This window comes from Rhinolophus hipposideros (assembly GCF_964194185.1).
Source record: "Rhinolophus hipposideros genome assembly, chromosome: 11".
Classification (NCBI taxonomy): domain Eukaryota; kingdom Metazoa; phylum Chordata; class Mammalia; order Chiroptera; family Rhinolophidae; genus Rhinolophus; species Rhinolophus hipposideros.
The window spans coordinates 19674628-19696953 of NC_138057.1; the positions used below are offsets into that span (position 1 = coordinate 19674628).

General features: G+C 41.0%; 1 protein-coding gene across 4 annotated transcripts in view; it reads left to right on the forward strand.

Moving 5' to 3' along the window:
- SLC24A2 (solute carrier family 24 member 2) overlaps window positions 1–22326 on the forward strand; it is a 245013-nt gene that overhangs the window by 153437 nt on the left and 69250 nt on the right. For 2 of the 4 annotated variants that reach the window (XM_081066812.1, XM_081066814.1), the window contains exons 3-4: window positions 3660–3698; window positions 6380–6488. In XM_081066812.1, the coding sequence (XP_080922938.1) occupies window positions 3660–3698; window positions 6380–6488 (148 nt within the window). The remainder of the gene's footprint in view (window positions 1–3659; window positions 3699–6379; window positions 6489–22326) is intronic. The other 2 variants (XM_081066813.1, XM_081066815.1) reach the window with 1 other exon arrangement.

Genomic DNA, 22326 nt, shown 5'->3' on the forward strand with positions numbered 1-22326 from the left:
GATGAGGCACTTTCGAACACCTATCAAATGGGTAGCACTCCCTTATAGAATTGGCGTTTCCACCAGGGAGAACAACAGGTATTAATGGCAACATCGCAGTTGCTCAGTTACTCAATTACTTGCAGTAACTAGGGAGGGGACCAGTTTAAAATAAATAAGAGACTGAATTAGAGAATACTTCCTTTTAAGCAAAAGATGTATTTCTTACATCCTGGCCTGGGGGATGTCCTGCTTTCATGAGTGAAGAGCAGGGTGTGTGATGGCACGCCAGAGCCCCAACTTGAGGCCCTTCGGGATGCATTTTATGAATTCTTTGTGTGTGTGTGTGTGTGTGTGTGTGTGTGTGTTTTGTTTTTTGTGTGTTTTTTTTTTTATCAGTTTCAGGTGCACAAGACAAGGTAATACTTAGACATTCATCATTTATATCCCTCAAACTGTGAACCCCCCTCCCCCATCCCCCCTTCCACTATCCCTCAGACATTGCACCGAGCCATCACATTATATATATAAAATTATAGTTGGCATATGAATTCTTTTAAATATTCCTCAAGAATTGCTGTGTATGCTAGGGATTTGGCTTAGCAGATCTTTCCTATAGTTGGCACAGCCTTTGAACTGACCCCAGGAATTGGGCTTTCCAACCAGTACAGCCCAAATGTGTGATATTTCGGTGTGTTTAAAATGAAGGGGGTTAAAAAGCAAAATGCATAAGAATGCCAAAGTTAATGCTTAAAGTCACATTAGCCTTCTTTTGAAGAAGTTATCTTCTGTCACATCCTATGAGTTAGAGTAAACGTGCCAGATGTTCAATGGCCCTGAAAATAAATTCTCCACGTCGAAGCCACCCCAAAACCCAGATACTTAGCTAAATAACCCAGTGGTTAGAAACACTATGGGCTATACACATTTGGATCATTTCTTTGTCACCTTCACCAGTTACTTCCAATGTAGTAATTAAAATCCCTCCCGTTAGAATTGAATTCCTAACATAATCAGCAGCTCATTGCCAGGATGGTGAGTTTGTTTTAAGAAGCAGTTAGAGTGAGGCTAAGTCGAGTGGGTTCCAGGAATTATCAGAGGATGTAGGTAAGTCCCTGAAAATGAGCAATTGCTATCATGTCACATTTCTCGTTTCTTTTACAACAGGGCTACATAAATGGAAAGTACGGGGTGGGGGAGTTAATGGCCTCAGCTGCCATTTGTGTGTATACCTAAATTTACATGTTGTAGCCTGATATATATTCATGTCTGCAAATTACACTCGAAAGAAAACTGACAATGTCAACTTGTGCTGACATTAAACAGTGGGAGATTTTGTGAAGGATTTCAGACCTTTCTCTGCACTCATATTTTTCTTCGTAAAATTTATGTACAAGGCATTTCTTTTCATTTATTGTGTCTTATCGTCCTCCTTGTTTGTGAAAGAAAAAGGAAGTCAATTGGGTAGATATTTCTTCTTCCTTTCAGACTAAAAGACAGCCTTAGATTGTTGTTTGTTTGTTTTTTTTACTTTCCTCAAATACTTTCTTTAAATATATGTTTTTTTAAACCAAAGGCTCAGCTGGTGATATTTTTGCTCTTATAAAGACTGCCCTTTTTTCCCCTCAGTTTCATCCTGTTTCTTCATGGTATCTCTGTGGTATCCATCCCAGCTCATAATTATTTGTCTCCCATTTCGCCACAAGGTGTAAATTTGCTAACTGAAAAGGCGTGCTCTGACAGTTAATCTCAATGTATGTCCAAAGGCTGAGCTTGCTGCACTGGATAATTTCCCTGGGGCATTGTTCTGTCTAATGTGGGGCCATTTGTTGAGCTGTCTGATGTGGAAGAAGAGAAAAATGAAAGGACCTGCCAGAGAGAAACGAGATCATGCAGTGCCTTGTGGAGCAAAAAGGGAAATCAAAGGACAATTTCAGGTCCATTCCAGTTCCCCAAGCATGTGAGTGCCTGGAAACTATGGAATCAGGGATTATTATTATTAATTATTATTATTATTATTATTATTATCATTATTACTAGTGTTTTTAGAGAAGTCACTGAGAGACAGCACCAAATCAGGCGCTTATGGCAAATTTAGTAATACCCATGGGCTGTGCTCAGAAATTACCACCACCCCATATCACTCTACATGTGCTTAAGAGGAACAAAGCCTTCAACAGTCTACAAAAATGTTTGAAACCAGAAGAACAACATATGTGTTGATATTGACTCTAAACTCCCAAGAGGTATCTAAATATAAGATTATTAAATTTTTTGTTGAATGTCTACAAACTATATAGTATCAACGTCCTTAAGTATTACATTTAGTCTTCTTAAAAACGACATGTGAAAACAATTTGTGGATTCGATTTTCTGTCTTTCCAAGTTTTGAAGCATGCCAATCATAAATGAATTGCATGTAGCCGATAATTTGAAATGCAAAATTATAATAATCCTTTTCATTTTTTTTTTACACAAGAATGTATATTTTAGGTGGATGTGGGGGTGTTTTCTTTTTCTTTTTTTGACATGTCTGGTAGGACTAAAAAAGAGAGCATAGGGCCACTAAGGGTTTTAAAACAGCTCTGCACTTCTACTCTACTCTTTTCCAAAAGTGTGATTGTTCCCAAAGACATAGATCAGCAAAGATTGTAATGGAGAAGATGAGAAAAGGCAAAACAAAGGGAAAAGTTCCAGTTTTTTCTTGCTGTATGCATCAATAGTTGAGGTGAAGTGACCAAGGTAGTGGTCTGCGCATGAGAAAATTCACACGGTACCTCTACATCGTTGAAAAGACCATAGGAGGGTGCCCCGGGTCTTTTGAACAGGAAGTACTCATATTAAATTGGGAAAGCAGAGCTGTCCAGTTGGGGCATGTTGGTAGAACTCCATTGTCACCTTATCTGAGTTGTGTCTCTCCCAACAAATGACCAGGCGTTCACATGCCCTTGTGTTTTAGTCAACATTTCTCAACTGGACAAATATTTTCATTATTAGAAGGAAAAACTAGAACTCTGGGGGCAGGAAAGAAGGTGGATTATCTGAAGTCCACGTGTGATGTTCCTAGTCTTTAATTCAGTGGCTTACTTTTTTCAAGCTTTGTTTTTATTCACCGCATGCGGGGCAGTAAATGTTGACTCCCTCCAAAAGACATGAAAAATGACACTTCCTTGTAATACCATTCCCCAAAGTAACCACTAATAGCAGTTTGGTATAATTCTTGCAGAATTTTTTTCTTCACATGTATTAAAGTATTATCAATTCATTTTCTTTTATAAAATGAGGTAATAAATAAGGTTTAAAATTTGTTACATAACAATATATCTTCGATATTTTTCCACGTCCATACATGTGTACTCACCTCATTCATTTTAATGACCACATGGTATTCCACAGCATGGCTGGGCCATAATTGATTTAATTGCCCTTTATTGCTAGGTATTCTGGTTGCCCATTCGACTTTGACCTTTCAGGAGAATGTGCCATGTGCCTAAACAAAGCATTATTTGTTAGCTAGAAATATACACTCTTGGCCCCCTGTGTTGGCATGAGCCTTCCCAGAATCAGAAAGAACCAAATATTTCCCTGTACTGATGCTTGTTATTAAATGTAGAACCTATACGTGATGTGTCGTTTATTTATTTCTTTGTCTTTTGTTTTTGCCTTTTCCTCTTACGCAGTCGTCTACAGCCAGGGACAAGGATGAACAGGCCCTACCGGTAGGAAGCAGTGGCCCTGTCTGTACCTGTTCATGTGCCTGTGGACAGTGTGGGGGCAGGGCTGGGAGCAAGAGGGGCTCATGTGCTCAACAGATCGTCCTCTCCCTTGGAGTACTGAAATGGTTTAATCTACGGGTGTGGGTGTACGCTCTGGCCTACAGTTACTGCCAACGGAATTCTGACAGTCACTGACAAATGTATCTCTGGGACTAGACGTCAAAGTTTGAGTTCTCGCTTTCATTTGGCATGAACTTTGATAGGAGTTGAAAGAGTGAGATTCTCAAATTGCATTCCAAGGGATGTTGAGCTGACATTTGGGGGCAGTGGGGGAATTTCATGCTTGAGCTCTGTTTTCTTTGTATATCTGCATGCGCCTCATTTGGGGTCAGAGATTTCTTTTGGTTGCGTCAAAAGAAATGCTGCATGACATCTATATATTCAATATATACATAATGCCCAAAAGAATGCTTTAAGTTCCTCCATAGATATAACCCTTTGCTAATGAAGATCTTCATAGCAGAGTTCTTCCAGTTTCTCAAATTAAGAACCATAGGTTCAGTGGTTATGACCAATTATTCACAAGCACATTTGTCAGTTCCTATCTAATTAATACATCACATTTTGTATTGTGCAACCTGACAGGGAAATGACCTTCAGAATTTTTGTGTGCAGCCATCAGTGATCATGTTTCAACTCTATTCAAGTCTCTTCGCCTGGCCCCTAAAATATTTTGAACTTGAACCATATGAATCAAATAATACAATCAATTAAAATGTTAAAAGATTTTTAAGTTAGAAAGGACTAGGAATGAAGATACGTTTGACCCCATCCTTCCTCCTCTAGTGCTCAAAACAAAGATGTATGACATTTGTTAAAAGCCCATAGGATATGCCAGGTCCAGTACTGGCCTACGGGGGCTGATCAGATCTCTTTCTTTGAAGAGCTCATGATCTGGTTCACCACTGAGACACCAGTAATCCCCTCTGATTCTTCTCCAAACCCTGTAGAGTTGGGAACATGATTTCTAATAGAATATAAATTATAATAAAAACACACAGATTTCTCCATATGCCTCAGACTGACATTTTACCCATACTTCAAGCTTACTATAGGTTTCATGTTTGTCTCCAAACATACAGACTATGATTGTTAATAAGTATTCTTCAAAGTAAGAGACCCTTGGGCAATAGTTTGGAAACACTATCCAACTTAACCCAGTTAACCTGATTTCCTTTCAACTTAGTGGTCTAATGTGTATCTTAAAACTCTAAAGGTGGTTTGGTCTAGGATGTAGCACTTTCCAAATGTATTTGATCATGGACTCTCATATGGGACTTTTCTTTGGAAGTCCCCTGTGGGTCCCTTGTGGGAGTATGATGGAATATTTTGGAAAACCCTGCATTGTAAAGGGTTGGAAGACAATGAGAAATAGACACAGTATTTTATTTTTACCTGACCCCAGAATCTCATGTTAAGATTTTGGAACAAAAGTTCAATAAGAAATTTAATTTCCTTACAGTATGTTACCCTCTCTTAAATCTGCCTGTCTGGGAAGCTTGGGCTCTGGAGTGTCTTTCCCTTTGATAACCAACAAAAAAATCAACCAAAGGAAGAGGAAACAGTTCTTATTCAGGATAAAAATCTGTCACAATCCAGAGGGTTTGGGTTTCTTTTTTTCAGATTGTTTGCTTTTGAAGATAAAAGAAAAAGAGCTTATTGGTAACCTCACCTCTAGAGGTCCATTCTTCTTCTCTTACCTATCATCTTTATTTATTCAGCCAAAGGATCACACTAGTAGGAGTCTATGCAAAAGAAGTCCCCCTTTGAAGTCAGTAAGCTTCTCTGTGGATTCATATTAAGTGGTTCTCTCTCTTTAAATGTCACTTAGCACAAACCATAGGGCTTCGTGGATTAGAACTATGGCCTAGGGTAGAGACGAGGAACCCCAGGAGATGTGCAAGGTATTCTCTTGGGGAGCAAGGAGAAAATATTAGCACCTCTGTCATTTACTTTCCATATTATTCTTCATAATTTCTGCTTTTGCAAGTGTTTTATAATATATATGCTCATATTTTATTATGTGTGTGGATATCTATATCCACACACATAATAAAATATGAGCATATATATACAGATACAGATACAGATATAGATGTTGATGGACACATATATACGTACATACATACTCAAAAATTTTACTGATAGGGTGAACAATCCAAACATTTCAGAGACCACCCACTGGTTCAGATAACAAATTTTGAGACAAGCAAACTTGAGATCCATTCCTCTATCCTCCATTTTTTGTCTGTGTGAAAATATCTCATTTCCCTTCTCAGAGACAGAGTTTCCCCATGTGCCTATAGGGAATAATAACGGTGCCTAGTTCATTGCGTTCATTTTGAGAATGAGAGAAACTAATGGAGGTGAAGCATATAGCACATTGACCAGCATCTCTTAAGCTCTAAAAAAAATGATAGCAATGAATTCATTTAGTAGGAAAGGAGGTGAGAAAGCCATTCCTTTGGGGAATTTCAAATGTACTTTGAAAATCTTTGGTTCAATAGTGTGTGATCATGTGACAGCAATGAGTGACCACCGGATACGGTGGGGCTCTAATCTCTAACGCACTTGCCTTCGGTTTCTGAGCACTAACAGCCTCTTTGTCTGCTTTCCCTGCTCAGCCTAAGCCTCGTCTCCAGCGAGGCGGAAGCTCTGCCTCCCTCCACAACAGTCTCATGAGGAACAGCATCTTCCAGCTCATGATTCACACCCTGGACCCACTCGCTGAAGGTAAACCTTAGGCTTTAGTTTGGGAGCTTATTTTGGGGGGAGAGAGGATGTAAAAAGGCTTTTTTCTCTTCATAAAACGTGTTCACACTTCCGTCCCACAAGCCTGCCAATGTCCTGTTTAGTGTCTGCTGTATCTGCCACAGCTCAGTTCACGATCAGGGATCTTAGTAGCAGGAGTAGAATCTGAGGTCCGGGTGTCTTTTGATTCTGTCTTTTGATGCCTCCAGCATAATTACAGTTTGTTATAAGACAGAGAGGACAAAAAGCTTTTCTCCCTTCCAACTAGAGTGACAGTTCTCTTCCATCATCCTTCTAAGTTCCAAAATGAGGTTGTATGTGAAGATAAATTGTGTGTGTGTGTGTGTGTGTGTGAGAGAGAGAGAGAGAGAGAGAGAGAGAGAGAAGAGGGCTTCATGACTTGGAGGGCCGAGAGTCATTGTGGTATGTTCACTGCAGAACACGAATATTGTACTGATTCTTCGGCAGTTGGAGGGTGGGAGATAAGCTTCTAAGCATCCAAAGAGCTCTCTCTGAGGTGGCTACTTAAGATCAGTCGTTGGAGACCCAAAAGGTGAGGTTCACCTCCCAGGAAATCATATGAACTATCCCAAAGAATCCATACTGAGTTCTTCCAGTTTACTCATCACAATGAAGGCAGATACATCAGGTTTCTTAACTTGCATAAGTATCTTAAAAAGTTAATTTTTCCAATAGATAGATATCTGATGTGTCAAATAAATGTCAAAGTTAGGCCACTAGCAAGGGGTTCAAATATAACCACATCCATTCTCCCTTTGTCCCTGGACCTTGTAATTGGGCCTAATGGGACACAGCTAATAACCTGGGGAACAGGTCTCTGCCACTGAAAGAACACATGGGAAGAGATTGTCAAATCTTGTCACATAAATCAGAGCTCTTACCCAATATAAAGCTTTGCTAAATAATGTCAAGGGTACTGGCAATCGAGAGATTCAGACAAAGTAAACACGGGAACCTCAAGAGTGGCTTCCCCAGTCCCTGCATCCCCTCGCTGACATACACCTCTCCCTCAGAATAACGGGAAGATCAGGGGATCACCTCTCACTGTGGAACATTTCGATTATGAAAAATCTCCCTTTTGTACCCCAGAGAGTTGTATAGCTGACCTGATGTTCTCCAAGGAGCCCTGAATCATAGACCTGAGTTCCATTTACTAGGGTTAATCCGTAGCCAGAGACATCCTAAATATCATTACTCTCTTCACCCTGAGGGCCACGTGACAGGGAATCAGATCTGGTCACTGTCTCCTCCTTCTTCCCAATGGCGCAGCCCCAAAGAAGGGAGTGAAGGGATCCCAGCACATCTTCCACCCCATCACCAAGCCGTTGTGTGACTTTGAGCAAGTTGGAGTCTCTCTGGTCTGTACTTGGTTTCTTCCTCTGTAATAATAGTCAGTTACCTCTGTTGAGCAGTTCACAGTTGACAAAGCATTTTCGCGCCTAGAAATTTATGATTCAGAATAACCAACGTTATTATTCTAATTGCATAAAATATTGTACCCTCAAAACAGATCTTAAATTTATCTACGGCTCTGGCTGCCAGCACTGTTTTCCTAGCCATCTTCATCACGTCCATGGATTCTTGCAGTAGCTTCCTAGCTGGTCTTCCACTTCCTCCCTTGCCTTCTCCGTTGTCTATTTTCCACACAGCAGCCCAAGTAATCTTCTTAAGAAGTCAGTCCAAATATGTCACTCCTGCTTATAACCTGCAGTGGCTTCCCATGGCTCTCAGGAAAACTGTGAAAAACTTACCATGGTCTACATGATGTGCCTCTTTCTCCAAACTGAATTTCACTCACTTTGCTTTAGCCACAGAGGCCTTTTTATCCTCAAACAGGTAACGTCTTTCCTGCCTCAGGGTCTTTGCACAGGCTGTTGCCCCCACCCAGAATGCTTTCTTTCCCTTGCCTCTCCTACTTCCCCTGCTTTACCCTGGTCCATTCTTCAGTGTTCTGTCTAAATGACACTTCCTGACCATCCAGTACAAAGCAGGGCTCCCAATCCTCATCTCTCATGCATCCTTTCATTTGTTTTTATTGCTTACGTCATAATTTGTGTGGTTACTTGTTTACAGCCTGTCTCCCCCAGGATACAGAAAGTTTCTCAAGAGTTAGGACTGTAATTTATTCACTAGTTGTCCCCAAGGTCTAGCAGAGTACCTGGCACATAGTAGCTGGTAAGACTCAAAAAGATTAAGCAATTTGGGCAAATTCATGTTTTGACGTGATATTCACATAATTTCAAAGCCCTCTAAAGACCTACAGGTTTAAGATTGTTTCTTGAGCCACCATTTTCTTCACCCCATCACTGTAGAGGGCCATGTGAGAAAAGAAAAGAACTAGTTTATCTTCTCCAACTCGATTATAAGCAGGCAACTGAGTATATGTATTTGGGGCAAGGCAGTATTATGTAGTAATTAAGAAGACAGACTCCAGAGCCAGACGCTCTGGGTCCAGATCCTACCTCTATATTTACTGGCTGTGTGACCTTAAACAAGTTACTTAACCTCTGTATCTCAGTTTCCTCATCTATAAAATCAGGAGGATATATAACACCTATATCACAAGGTTGTTGTAAGTATTAAAGAAGGGATTACACATAAATCATTTAACATAGTGCCTAGTAGACCTGAAGTACCATATACAGGTTTGGAATTATTCTCTTTCATTATTTTGAAAAATAATACAGTATATTATTTTTCAATTCAAAATATTCAAAAGGCTATGGTGAAAAAATAAGTCTTCTTCCTCCATCATCCTCCCAATATTTTTCAGTCCCCCAATTCTCTCCAGAGAAAACCACAGCTATCAATTTCTTAGGGCTTCTTCCAGAGATGTTCTATGCATATAGAACTGTGTGTGTGTGTGTGTGTGTGTGTGTGTGTGTGTGTGTGTGTGTGTGTGTCCACCCCTTTGCCCCAGGTCTCAACAATCTAAACTCTTTTTTGTTTTGAAGGAGTTCGGTTTCTGGTAGGGCCTGTTTTTGTCTTTCCTGTTTGATGTGAGAGGTTATGTTTTGTTTCTGAGAAATAAGAAAAAGTGAATCTGGGTTGTCTCAGAGTCAGGCCATCAGTGGTTTTCCGAAACACCTGGCTCTTGTGGGACTGTGTTGCAATTAAAGTGTTTGTTCCTGCTGTATCAATATATGCCTTCTGAATCCGGGAGCCTACTTTCAAGGTGAAACCGCTCCCCAAAAGACATGGAGTGCTGCAATGGTGTGAATCTGAGGGAAGCTGAGAGCCATAGTCAGTTCTGGATGTGAGTGATTAAAAAATATGGAAAGCATTTCAGTGCTTTAAAATTGCTCCATAGCACGCAGCAAAGAAAACAGATTGCTCTGGTACATCCCCCCCAAATTCACAATCATTTTCCATTCTAAGAACAACCCAAAAAATTAACCTACAGCTCTCAAAAATAGTCATCTCTCTTTTAGTTTACATCTAATCATTTGAATCCATTTGAAGTCCTCGTGCCAAATTGTTACCTTGAACAGTGTAGAGCATGCTGGTTACATCACCAAGTTGATGACGCTCCATTAGCTTCCCTGTTGCACCGAAGGACAGTGTAGTGGTGTTCCTGGCATCCACCTAGCTGAGTAGTACACTGGCACCACATGGCATATGGTCAGTGTTCACAAAGGGAAGTTTTCAGCATAACTTGAAAACATTGTGTAGGACTGATGGCCTAGGAAAGACGGAAAGACATTTCCCTTTGCCTCATCTGTACCACTCAGGTTCTTTTGTCTTTCAAACTGCAGTGATTAAGCCCTTACTAAAAGCTTTCATTGGTGGTTGGTTTGACCTCTGAGCCACAAGATCTAGCAGTGTTTGTGTTTTGGTTCTGTATCATTATGTAACAAAGCACCCAAGACTTAGTGGCTTAAAACCACCACCATATTAATTGCTCATGATTTCATGGATCAGAAATTTGGGCAGAAATCAGTGGGGTGATTCTTCTGTTCCATGTGGCATCAATGGAGGTCATCGGGTGTTACTCAGCTAGTAGATGGGCAGGTTAGAAGGTCCAAAAGGGCCTCACTCACATGTCTGGCACCTTTGTAGGCACGGCTAAAAGACTGAGGTCAGCTTCACCCCTCTGACTCTTCATGTTGTCTTGGGGTCTTTCCACCTGGTTGGATTTCTGACATGGCAGCTAACGGTTCCAAGAGCAAATCTTCCAAGAACCTCAGGTGGAAGCTGCAAGCCTGCCAATGACCTCGCCTGGGAAGTCCCAAAACATCACTTGTCCTACTTACTGTCATCAAGCAGTCATGAAGGCCAGCCCAGACAGAAGGAGAGGAGGAGATTCCTCCCCTCAATGGGAAAATACTAAACAATTTGAAATCGCCTTTAATCTAACTCAGTCTGTCTCAGGGACATACACCACTGATCAGGTCATCTGTTCACTATTCATTGGTGTGTTTTGGCCAGACCACATTGTGTGGAAAGGACAAAACCATTGTCAGCCTTCGGATAAAGGCTGAGTCCAAATAAGGCTGAGCCATGGCTTTCCAGGGCCACAAAATTCTGAACAGGACATTATGAAAAAAAAAGGCTCATGGAAATGGTTGGAATGAAGACGTTGTTTCTCTTGTGATATCAGAAAGACCTAGAGAACTAGAATTATCATCAATCTTTGAGATCACAACTTGGCTGTCTGAATTGATCTCTCTAAAAAATTCAGTGTCTCATATTGATTTTAACACTTTCTCTAGGCAAGCCATTATACTTACCCAGGTGGACATCTTTATGAACCTAAAACAAAGATGCTGAATGTAGCTCTTTTGGAGTGTGTTCCTACTATCAATTTGTCTAATATTAATACCAGCAGCTAATATCTGCAGAATGCTTACTATAGGCCAGGCACTACACTTAGTACTCTGCGTGAACCATCTCGTTTAATCCTTACACTAGCCCTACTCCATCATTCAGAGGATACTTATGTATAAACAGGATGTGTCTCACCTCACCAAGTGACACAGGAAGTCAACGGCAGAGCCAAAATTTGAACCTATATGTGTCTAACTCAGAGTCTGGGTTTATAGTTCATATGCTGCTCTGCCTCTTTATGTAACTTCATGCCCAACTCCATGTTCCTGGTTCTCTTAATGTAGACACCAATATAAATACCAGGAGCCTTGTCCTATCCCTGGACTCATTATACATTTAGTCTATAAGACGTGAATTTCCCATACATAAGCCTGTGCAGCAAGACCTGTCTTAGTCTTAGCTCCTCCCATCACATCCCGACACCCAGAATTGCAGCCCCGCTCATGAATCCCCAGGGCACCGTGCTCTCATCAGTCGGCTTTTGCTCAAGCGTATGAAATTGCTGTTGACCTACCGATCCAGGAGGACATGAGTACTAATCTACACAAGAAGCTTATAGCCGGCTCTGCAACTCCGGGGGAGCTCAGAGAGTGGGTGGTGATAGCGGACAGACTGATGTGGGAATAGGACAGATGGCATGGCATTAGAGCTTGGCCGTGTAGCGTGCATGGTCAGCATGTGGGCTGAGAGTCAGACTGCCTGGGTTCAAATCCTTGCTCAGCCTCTTGCTCTGAGACCTTGAACAAGTTTCTCAACCTAATTGGGCCTCAGTTTTTCTATTTGTAAAATGGGATAATGATATCACCAACAACATAAGTTCATGATTACTATTACTCAGCCTTTTAGGGCCTTGGTTTCTTCATCTATAAAAGGGAATACTGAAGCTTATGGTGAGTATTCAATACAACAGTACTCAAAAAGCATGTAATTACTGCTTGCTGATTGTTTGGCAAAGATTTTTGAGTTAACATTCTGTTCAGTGTTATATGATAGACTCCAACTGCAGTAGCTTAACTTAATAGTTCTTTTTAAGACTTTATTTTTTAGAACAGTTTTAGGCTTACAACAAAATGAGAGGAAGGTACAGAGATCTCCCATTATCCCCCCAGCGCCCACACATGCACATTATCAACATCACTCACCAGATGGTACATTTGTTACCAAGGATGACCCTACACTGACCCATCATCGTCACCCAAAATCCATAGTTTACCTTAGGGTTTGCTCTTGGTGTGGTACAACCTATCGGTTTGGAAAAATGTACAATGACATATATCCATCATTGTAATATTTCCACTGCCCTGAAAATCCTCTGTGCTCTGCCTGTTATTCATCTCTCTCCTGAAACCCTGCAAACCACGGGTCTTTTTACTGTCTCCATAGTTTTGCCTTTTCCATAATGTCATATCATTGGAGTCACACACTATCTAGCCTTTTTAGATTGTCCTTAATCGTTTTTTAGTGTTCTATTTGTCTTATTTAACAAGAAGCACAATAGTAAACAATCCAAAGCTGGTAACATAGCTCCACCCTGCCGTTAGAGACCCAGCCTCCTGGTTTTTTTTCTCCTTCTTTCATCCAGAGTGTTTCTGTCATTCTCATCCTCATAGGATGGCAGCTACGCCCCCTATCATATCTCTATTCTGGGAGGGAGAAGGCAGGGCAGCTGTCTTTTTTTATCAGGAAAACCTCCGTGTTCCCAGAGGCAGACTTTCACTTACATCACATGGGCCGGACTGGGGCCATGTCACCACCCTGACTGCCAGAGGAGCCAGCCAGCGCTGGGCACTGTGCCTCCCCAAGGTCTTCACGGGCAGACCCCCGTGAAGGTCAGATGTGTTCCCCTTCTTCTTCTTCCCATCCTTAGTAACCTTCGTCCTGTCTTCTCAAATCCCTGACTTATAGAGAAAGAGACGTGGTGTTCCCCCTTTTCTTCCCCTGTACAGGGCTCTCTGCTGGCCCCTGAGCCCAACTTCTATACAGTGGCCCTGAGTCCTCCCTCAGAAAAGGCATGCCTTAAAACTTGTCATCTAAGAATTCTGGTTCCCCTAAAACATAAGTGAAATTATGCCCCACCTCTGCTGAAAGCCATCTGACCAGTAGTAAAAGCCCACGTCTTTACAGTGGCCGTAAGGCCTCCTGTGACCTGCCTCTCTGCCTTCCTCTCTCTCTCTCTTCCTTTTCCCCTTCCTTTTGGCCTTACTCTGCTCTCCTTCCTTCCTGTCTCTCTGCCTTCATCTCTCTCTCTCTCATGCATCATCCCCTTTGTTTCATTTCTCTGGCTTCCTAGCAGCCCCTTTTCACAAACTCCAAGCAGATTCCTGCCTCAGGGCCTTTGCATGTATGTTCCTTCTCCCCCGGGACATCCAAATGGCTCCTACCCTCCCTTCCTTCAACTCAAACTTCAAATGTCACCCGATCAAGAGGCCTTACTCAATCAACCTTTGGAAATAGCAAAGTCAAAACAATGATGATCAGAGTTCTGGATCTCCTTGCCCTGCTCTGTATTTCTCAATAACACTTATCACCATGTATGTATTTCTTTGTTGTTTGCTGCCTGTCTCTACCCTTACATCTTTAACATGGCAGGATATGGGGCAGGCTCTACTCTATCTCCAGGACCCAGCACTTAAGGGTCCCAATAAGTATTTGTTGAATGGATTGAATGAGTGCTTCTTTTTATAATTTTTCTGCTGGAGAACTGTATGTCTCTAACCAGGTAGATTGTCTTACCTCATGTCCTGTCAAAGGCTCTCTGGTGGTGACCAACCAAATCCTAGTCAGCGGATGGTTGTCTGTGCAGTAGTGGATAGCAGTCATGTCTGCTGCGGCCACCACTGTATTCCCAGCCTGTAGGATGGCGCTGACATGAGTTAAGTAGCTGCTCAGTCAATACATGCTAGACGATTGAATAAATCTCCTTCTAGTTCTGGAATTGCTGCTGCACTGAGAAATGTTTGCTCTCTGCCTCTCGCCTTCTTGAAGAGTTCTCCTGTTCACTTCTTCCTCTTTTCTTTCCAAACTCTTTGTTCTTCTCTTATTTCTTTTCCTTTTCTTCCCTTGGATCTACTGTTGGATTTTGCATGTATTGCATCGCGGGGCCTAATTTTATATATTCAAAGAATTACAAGATTCTAAGAAGTTTATTGTTCAAAAACCTGTAAAGTAGCATCTACCACATACTTTCGTATTAAGCCGTGTGAGGAGGAAACTGCAAAAGAAACATTCATTCAAAAGAAGCTTTTCATTCAATTCTTGGATTCTCTTCTACAATGCTAGTAATTTCTCCTTCCTTGTAGAATTTCAAACTTTGATTTACATTTTTTTCATTATAACAACAATTTTATTGAATATAGCAGCATTTAACAAATAAGTGAACTTGATACCTTAAGAGACACAAAAGTAAGAATAATACTTGTGTAGTGGGCCTGTAATTGAATTGAAGGATTATTTAACTGCAGGGCTTGAGACAGCTTAGAACAGCAGGTCCTCGTGCCTGAGACGTAATTCCTTTGAGGCTGTTTTTCATGACAAAACCTTCAGAATCCTGTAATGAGATGTCTGAAAATGACAGCATACTCATAGTGTGATACTTGTCTTATTTGCTGTTAGAAAGACAGGAAATTTTCCCCACAGTAAATTCACTTCCCATTATCAGCCCGTCTCTGCTGTTTTCACTTCATAGCCAACACATTTATGTTACATTCATTCAGATTGGTTGGGGGGTATCCTGGGACCATTTCTCCTGCCTTTCTGAAAAACAGTTTTGCTCCCTCGTTTCCCTCTTCATTGGCTGTTGTGACATCCTGATGCCATCTCTCCCATTGCTTTATCAGTCTGGCTCAGGCAGTGGGAGGTGAACAGATAGCTTCAGTGACCTAAATTCCAGGACATTTTCATTGTACAAGCCTCACAAATGAGTAGCAAATATCTTTTTTTTTTCCCACCATCTTTCCTATACCCTAGATGATGGGTTTTCAAAAACAATTTTTTTAATAATAGCAGAACCCCACTGATAAAAGAATTCCCACAGGGAAGAGTAAATAATTTTTTTAAACTGTTAAAACTATTAAGAGTTCACTCATGTCAGATCCTTTATTAATGTGCCTGAACCGATAGCCTTCCTCTAGACCAGCAAAGAAATAAAGACCCCACTCACAAATGCAACAAAACCATAAAGTACCATAAACTAACCCAAAGGAAATATTTAAGAACTTGATAGCAAAACAGTAAATAATCATTTCTGAAGAACATAGAAGATCGAAATAAATTTTGATGTATTATACAGATATCAGTTCTTCACAAGTTAAACTGTAAATGCAACTCAAGCCTATTATTGATATTCATGGAACTTCACAACTTGATTTGTAAATTTAGGAGTTAGCTCAGTTGGTGAGAGCGCAGTGCTCATAACACCAAGGTTGCCGGTTCAATCCCCACATGGGCCATTGAGCTACGTACGCCCTCCTTAAAAAAAAGGGGGAAGGAGAAGGATTTGTACATTTATGTAGAATAAAAGACACTTTTCACGAAGAACAAAAAAAGAAAAGGGGGAAAATATGCACACCAGAGATCAAGCTGTACAAAGGAGCAGCTTGTAGGTGCTCTGATTGAAATACAGGGGAGGAAGGGGAAGAGGGTGGACCAGAGGCCGCTGGGGTCTCCCTAGAGGTAGCCCCTGAAAAACAGGAATAAGGTGTGAGCACCGCCATCCTAGGGAATCTATTAACTGCTCTTGGTTAAAAGCACTGTGGGAGGAAGGAGCAGGAGGAAGGAGAGCTATTTGAAGGAACAAGGCCCTTATTCCTGAAGGAGTGAAAGTACATTTTTGTGGCTGCAGCTTCATATCATGATAATTGCAGATTAATAAACCAAACTGGGAAACCATGCTGGTGCTCATACAGCGTGGTAGGCACAGAGTAAGCTCCCAGTGCAGGGGAGCTCTGCTTGCTAGATCTTAAGGAAAGGCATCTCGAGTGTGAACGCAGAGGACAGGATCATCTGGAAAGTGTTTCTAGACAAAGTCAGATTTGAGAGCCGTTCTCAAAAGATGATGAGGATCATGGGCGGGCAGAGAAGAAGGTGTAGGAATTCAGGGCATTGGAACTGGCTGACTCAGGGAGATCCAAAACTACTATATATTTTTGGCCCAGTCAAAATGGGGGCTCCTTTGAGATGAGCAGCTTGTGGCTTTTTACCCACTGAACTAACGTGCTACGTGCTAGCAGTCTCTCCTGTCGAAGGGCACTAGGGTACTACGTATGCATGTGTGTGTGTGTGTGTGTGTGTGTGTGTGTCTAAGTATAGGAAACCAGAGGCCTTCAAGAGATGGTAAAGAGGCAAAACAAGAGAGTGGAACTTCTTAAAGTGCCTACTCTGTGCCACACACCTGATAGTCATCTCATACGTCTCTCAATAGTGGCAACGGGCATTACTGTGTGTTTTACCTTTGAGAAAACTGAGATTCAAAGAGTGACATTACTTGCTCCTCAGTTTGCCTTCAGAGTCTGAACGCTTTCATACACATAGCCATCCCTGTCTCTCTTTTGTAAAATCATTCCAGTTCTTTCACATATACATTTAGTGTTAACTTGAAGCTGACACTAAGATTAAACTTTCACTGGCTTGCTGGCTTTTCTTTTCTTTTTTTCTTTTTCTCACCAAACAGCAGAACTTATTTCCCCGGCCTCTATTTTCTAACCCAGCTTCAATATGAGCTTTCATAAATTGTCATTTGATCCCCGAAGAAAGTCATTTTCCTGACTATTTCATTCAAAACGTGGAGAAGTTGTCCCTGAAAGGCAGTATTGTAACCTTTCTTTTTATCCTAAATCATAGATCAGTTTAAATTAGAAAGAAAGATGTTGCATGCAGCCTCAGTGGGTAAGTGAATAGGCCACAGGAGTGAAAATCCTCACTGGAGAAGAATAAAATCCAATTTACTGGCCGTGTTTTTAATAGGATGACAGTAGTTTAAATGCCTGGATAGAGGAAGGAAGGCTATTAATGCCTCTCATAGAGCAAACACAGCGACAAGTTAAATAGCTCCTCTTTGGGGAATACTAAAGCATTCCTCTCAGATTTGAGCGTCAAAGATGGTCAAAATTGAATCTTTGTTTTGTGCACATTTTAAATAAATTTTACTTGAGACATGAAGGGAATATGAATGGTTTTACTGAAACAATTGCTTTTGAGTATGAGAATAAGCTCGCTCACTCTCTCCCTCTCCCTTTCTCTCTCCTTTTCCGTCTCCTTCTCCCTTTCCCTCTTCCTCTCCCTCTCTCATTTGCTTTGAAAACCACAAAGACATGTGCCCCAAAATTGATTTTGATGGCATTTGAGTGTATGCATAGCCTAGCCTGAAGAAGGAAAAACACAAAGAAGTATCCACAAAGTCACAGCTCCATCTTTATTCTCTTGAACTTACCACATGCTGAAAAGACGCAGTTAGAACTCCTTCAGAGGGGAGGACTCAGAGTTCCCAGAGATAGAAAGCAGCTGTCACAGGTACCAAAGGATGGGGGTAATCATTGGAGGTAAAAAAGCACTTCCATTTTACCAACAACTGCCCACTCAACTGTATGTTGATATATAAATATCATTTATGAGACAAGAGCATTCCAAGGGTGTTTTCTCCCAAATAAAACATTAATGATACTCTGGCTTGTTGAATAAATAAGCAGGACGTCACGTAATAAGTGCAGGTTGGATGACTTGCATTCCGTTAGGAGACATTTTCCTCTGATCACAGCCAAAGCTCTTCTTGGTTTGACGCTTGCATCTGGGCTTTGCACCATGCACTCACGCCTGGATGTTGACCATGGTCTAAAAACAAACTCCCAGCGGCTGTCAGGGTCCATTTCTCTCCCAACCTTATCAGATCCGCCAAATCTTACAATGTCAGATTCACCTCAGACATGAAGAAAGAATCCCCTCACCCACACCACACTGTCCTTTTATAGGTTGTCTTGGTGGCTCACATGAGACTGTGACACACACACACACACACACACGAATACCTACACACACAGAGACACACACACACTCATACTCACACACTTGTAAAGAATCAAGCAGCTTTGCTGTTTATATAAAGCTTATGGGTCTACATCACATTGGTTTCTTACTACTGTGCATGGATTCACATATTCATTCATTCACAAAATACATTTCTATTGCAAGCTGACGTGAGTAATCACCCCATGGGGAACCCCACTGTAGATAAGTCGCTGAGGGAACATTAGCCAGAACAGTAGACTAGTTAACTATTGTTGAGTTTCAGAAATGCAATAACCAGTGCAGCTACTTCTGGTTTCTGACTCCCCCAGGGGAGCAAAACTGAATCCCAAATAACCAATAGCTAATGCAGCTTTGCTTCAACTCTAATGCCTTAAGGCCAGAACAACCATTATAGGCAGGAGTTAAAAACCGTAGGGAGTCAGAATCTCATGCTAGAAAACTATGCATGATGAAAATTCACCTCTGCCGGTTCAGGAAAAAAATGCTTTATCCAGTTATTCATCTTCCTTTCCCTGTTTCACATTTCCATTCAGGACACAATAGGTCATGCACTTTCCTATCTAGAATGTTAGTCTGTTCTTGACCTCAGGACTGCTCCCCATCTTTTTCATGCTAGTGAGGATTAGAAGATGAGGAGCTGAGCCTTGGAGCTTAAAGGCAGCATTGTTCAATACGCCGATTTAGATTAAATATGCCTATTTGTGGGTGCATTCATGGTAGCCTCTCCCCACCAGACTCATGGACGGAGCACAGCGAGTTGTACCGTGTTTCCCCAAAAGTAAGACCATGTCCTGTATTAATTTTTGCCCCAAAAGATGCATTAGGGTTTATGTTCAGGGGATGTCATCTTGAAAAATCATGCTAGGGCTTATTTTCTGGTTAGGTCTTATTTTGGGGGAAACACGGTAGGCAAACACACTGTGGAGTTGGCCAGCCATCTTGATTCAAAGCTTGGCTCTACCACTTAATAGCTGTGTGACCTTGGACGACTTAACTTCTCTCTGACTCAAATTCCCTTATGTAAAACAGGGAAGATATAGCACGTGTCTCTTAGGGCTGTTAAGTGTATTCCGTGGAGTGCTATTGATAGAACATGTAGAATAGTCCTGGCACCTCATAGATCTATGTAGGTATTGGCCAAATAAATTGCTTTCAGTTGTTGTTGTTTTTCTTGCAGTCATCATATTTCTAGGCAGTTTCCAGTGGTTCAGTAGTAAGTCATTGACTTATCTTTCCTATATTTTTCCTCAAAAAGAAGTCTATTCACCGCGTGCCAATACTTTAGATCCTGCTATATCTGTCCTTAAGATAACGTGGGAACTGGTCTTTTTGGAAATCTGGCTTTCAGTTGAGCAGACGTTATCCTGAAGCTGTATAATTACAGTTTCTGTATTTACAAAGTTCTCCCATCCTTTGTGCAATGAGAAAGTCAATGTGACGTGGTACTCAACTCATTTCCTTCCAAAAAGTCTTGATTTCATCTGGCATCTATAGCTTTAAGATGTTGGGCAGGCTGAAAAAAAAAAATCTTCTTCCCAACATATTGATAAAAATCTGGAAAAGCAATTACTGCACTAATTTTTGAATCCTGCAAACGTCCTTGGGCCACCATTTGTATGTTTATAAGGCCTGGCTCTCCTGTATCATCAGATTTCTGGTTCACGAGCAGGCATTTGCTGTTTAATCTAAGGTGCATAATGGACTATTAGTGAAACGTATCTTAATCTTCTACCATATCTTTTTCATCCTGGATTTTAAACTCACTTGTACAGTCCCACTTTATGCAATATGGTATTTAAGTAGGAGTAATGGTAAATGGATTTACACTTAAAACAAATGAAACTTAGAGGATTGCATGAACTTACGTTCCACTTTCAATTTGACCCTTTACGTTCTTCATAATTTGGGAAGATTGTTTCTATTGTGGTAGGGATCCATGTATTCAGTAAAATGACATCCTGGACAATGCTCAAGTATAGAATAATACATAATTATAAGTATAGTTTTTACTTTGAATTACTTCCACATCAGTGGTATTAATTTCCTTTTTGTCTTCCAGTCTGCTTTTCCTCAGTTTCATTCTGTTCTCAAATTCTCTTGCCTTCTCATACTTTTCTCTCTATCCCTTACCCTGTTAGTCACCCTGGAAAGGCTAGAGATGTTGTTTTCTTTTCTTTTTTTTTCTTTTTCGTTTTATTGTTTTTCCTCTGCTTCCCTAGGACACTTTTCCTGTATGCTTTTTTCATATTGTTCGATGCTCCGAGCTTTGGAGATTGAAACTCAGCTGTGCTGACCCAGTGGCTGGATATAATTTAGCATTGATTCTCTCTGCCTGGCAAAAGAGACTAAATCCATCCAAGCCACAAGATGAGATTCAGGAGAACATCCAAATTGTTCTTTAGCCAGCGGGCAGCATGCATTCTGTGCCCCAGGGCTTTTTTCATCACCTTTTCTAAGACATTGCCACCATTTTGTCTTCTGTGTGCTGGGGACTCTCCGGTAAAGCATGATATAAATTCTCCTGCTTTACAGAAGCGGTGAAGGGGTTCCAAGAGTTAAGGCCACATACATTTTTCCTTTACACACTCCCTCCCCATGGAGATACTGAGGACAATAGTTGAAACCGCAGTTAGAACACTAAAATGGAAGGAATTCTCCGCATCAGTACCGAAGGCGATTAGGCTGAGGAAGATTAACACAGCACTGTTAAATAGAGATTTAATTCAATTCGGCAGCATTTAATCACCTGAAGAGTGCCAGGAACTCTGCTGGGTACTGGAATGAACCAAATGTGTACTTGATCCCTTGCCCTAAAGGGCAGAAAGCAAATAGGTGAAGAGAGCACAACAGAAATGTGTTCTTGGAACAGACACATAGGAGGAAGAGACTTACACGAGGGGTGGGGGACATTCAGGAATGCTGTCCACAGGAGGGAACCTCAAAACTGGTGTCTAAGTGATTAAATAAATTAGGAGAGCTGATAAAATTCCAACAAAAAAAAAGTGTGGGGGCGATTTAGAGGTGTATTTTCAGTTTGTGTTCTGGAAGGTTTACCCTGTTAACAATGTGAAAGATAGGTGACAGGTGCTGGGAGTAGACAGTAGGTGGTACCGGTAAGAAAGATTAGGAAAATATTGTATCTGACATTCTGCGTTCTTTGCTAGTCAAACCATATTCTTTCACCATGTTTGACCATGCTATTCAAACCACCATTCTTTTACCATGTACCATTTTCTCCCTGGAAACTCCAGCTGAAAAAGAACAGAACAGAAAAAAATGTTGAATATTCATCCAGAACTCTCAGTTGATGCCCATGGAGGCAATAATAATGACAACTGGAATAACTAACATTTATTGAATAATTACTATATGCCAGACACTATACTAAGCATTTTATATAGATTGGCTCATTCAATTTTCACATCAATCCTATGACTCTATTATATATAACCTTATTTTATTATAACATCTTCTATTTATAACCATTTTACAGATAAGGGCACTGAGAGTTAGAGTAGTTAATAATTTGCCCAAGGACACGGGGTAGTAATTGATGGAGTCAAGTTCAGATTTGGACCCCAGAACTCACTTCTTAACCACTGGACAACCACTTCCCCAAATAGCTGGAGTCCCTTTTGAGCTTTCCTTTTGAAAATCAGAACTTAAAGATCTTTATATTATCTCTTTCCCTGAGTTGCATATTCTTTAAATAATGCCAACAGTCTCCTTGTACCTGATGTCAGATAATGCAAAAAAATATGGCATCCATGACTTCCTTTGGCATGACGTAATTAGTCACCATTTTTATCCTTCTTCTCTTTAACCTGTTTTCCCTCCAATATAAATTTGTGAAAAGAAGTTAGATTAAGCTTCTAATTCTGGGTGGTCACTTACTGTGAATTATTATGTCAGCCTGGGCACTCATCACTCACTGGGCTTTGGCCCAGTCATA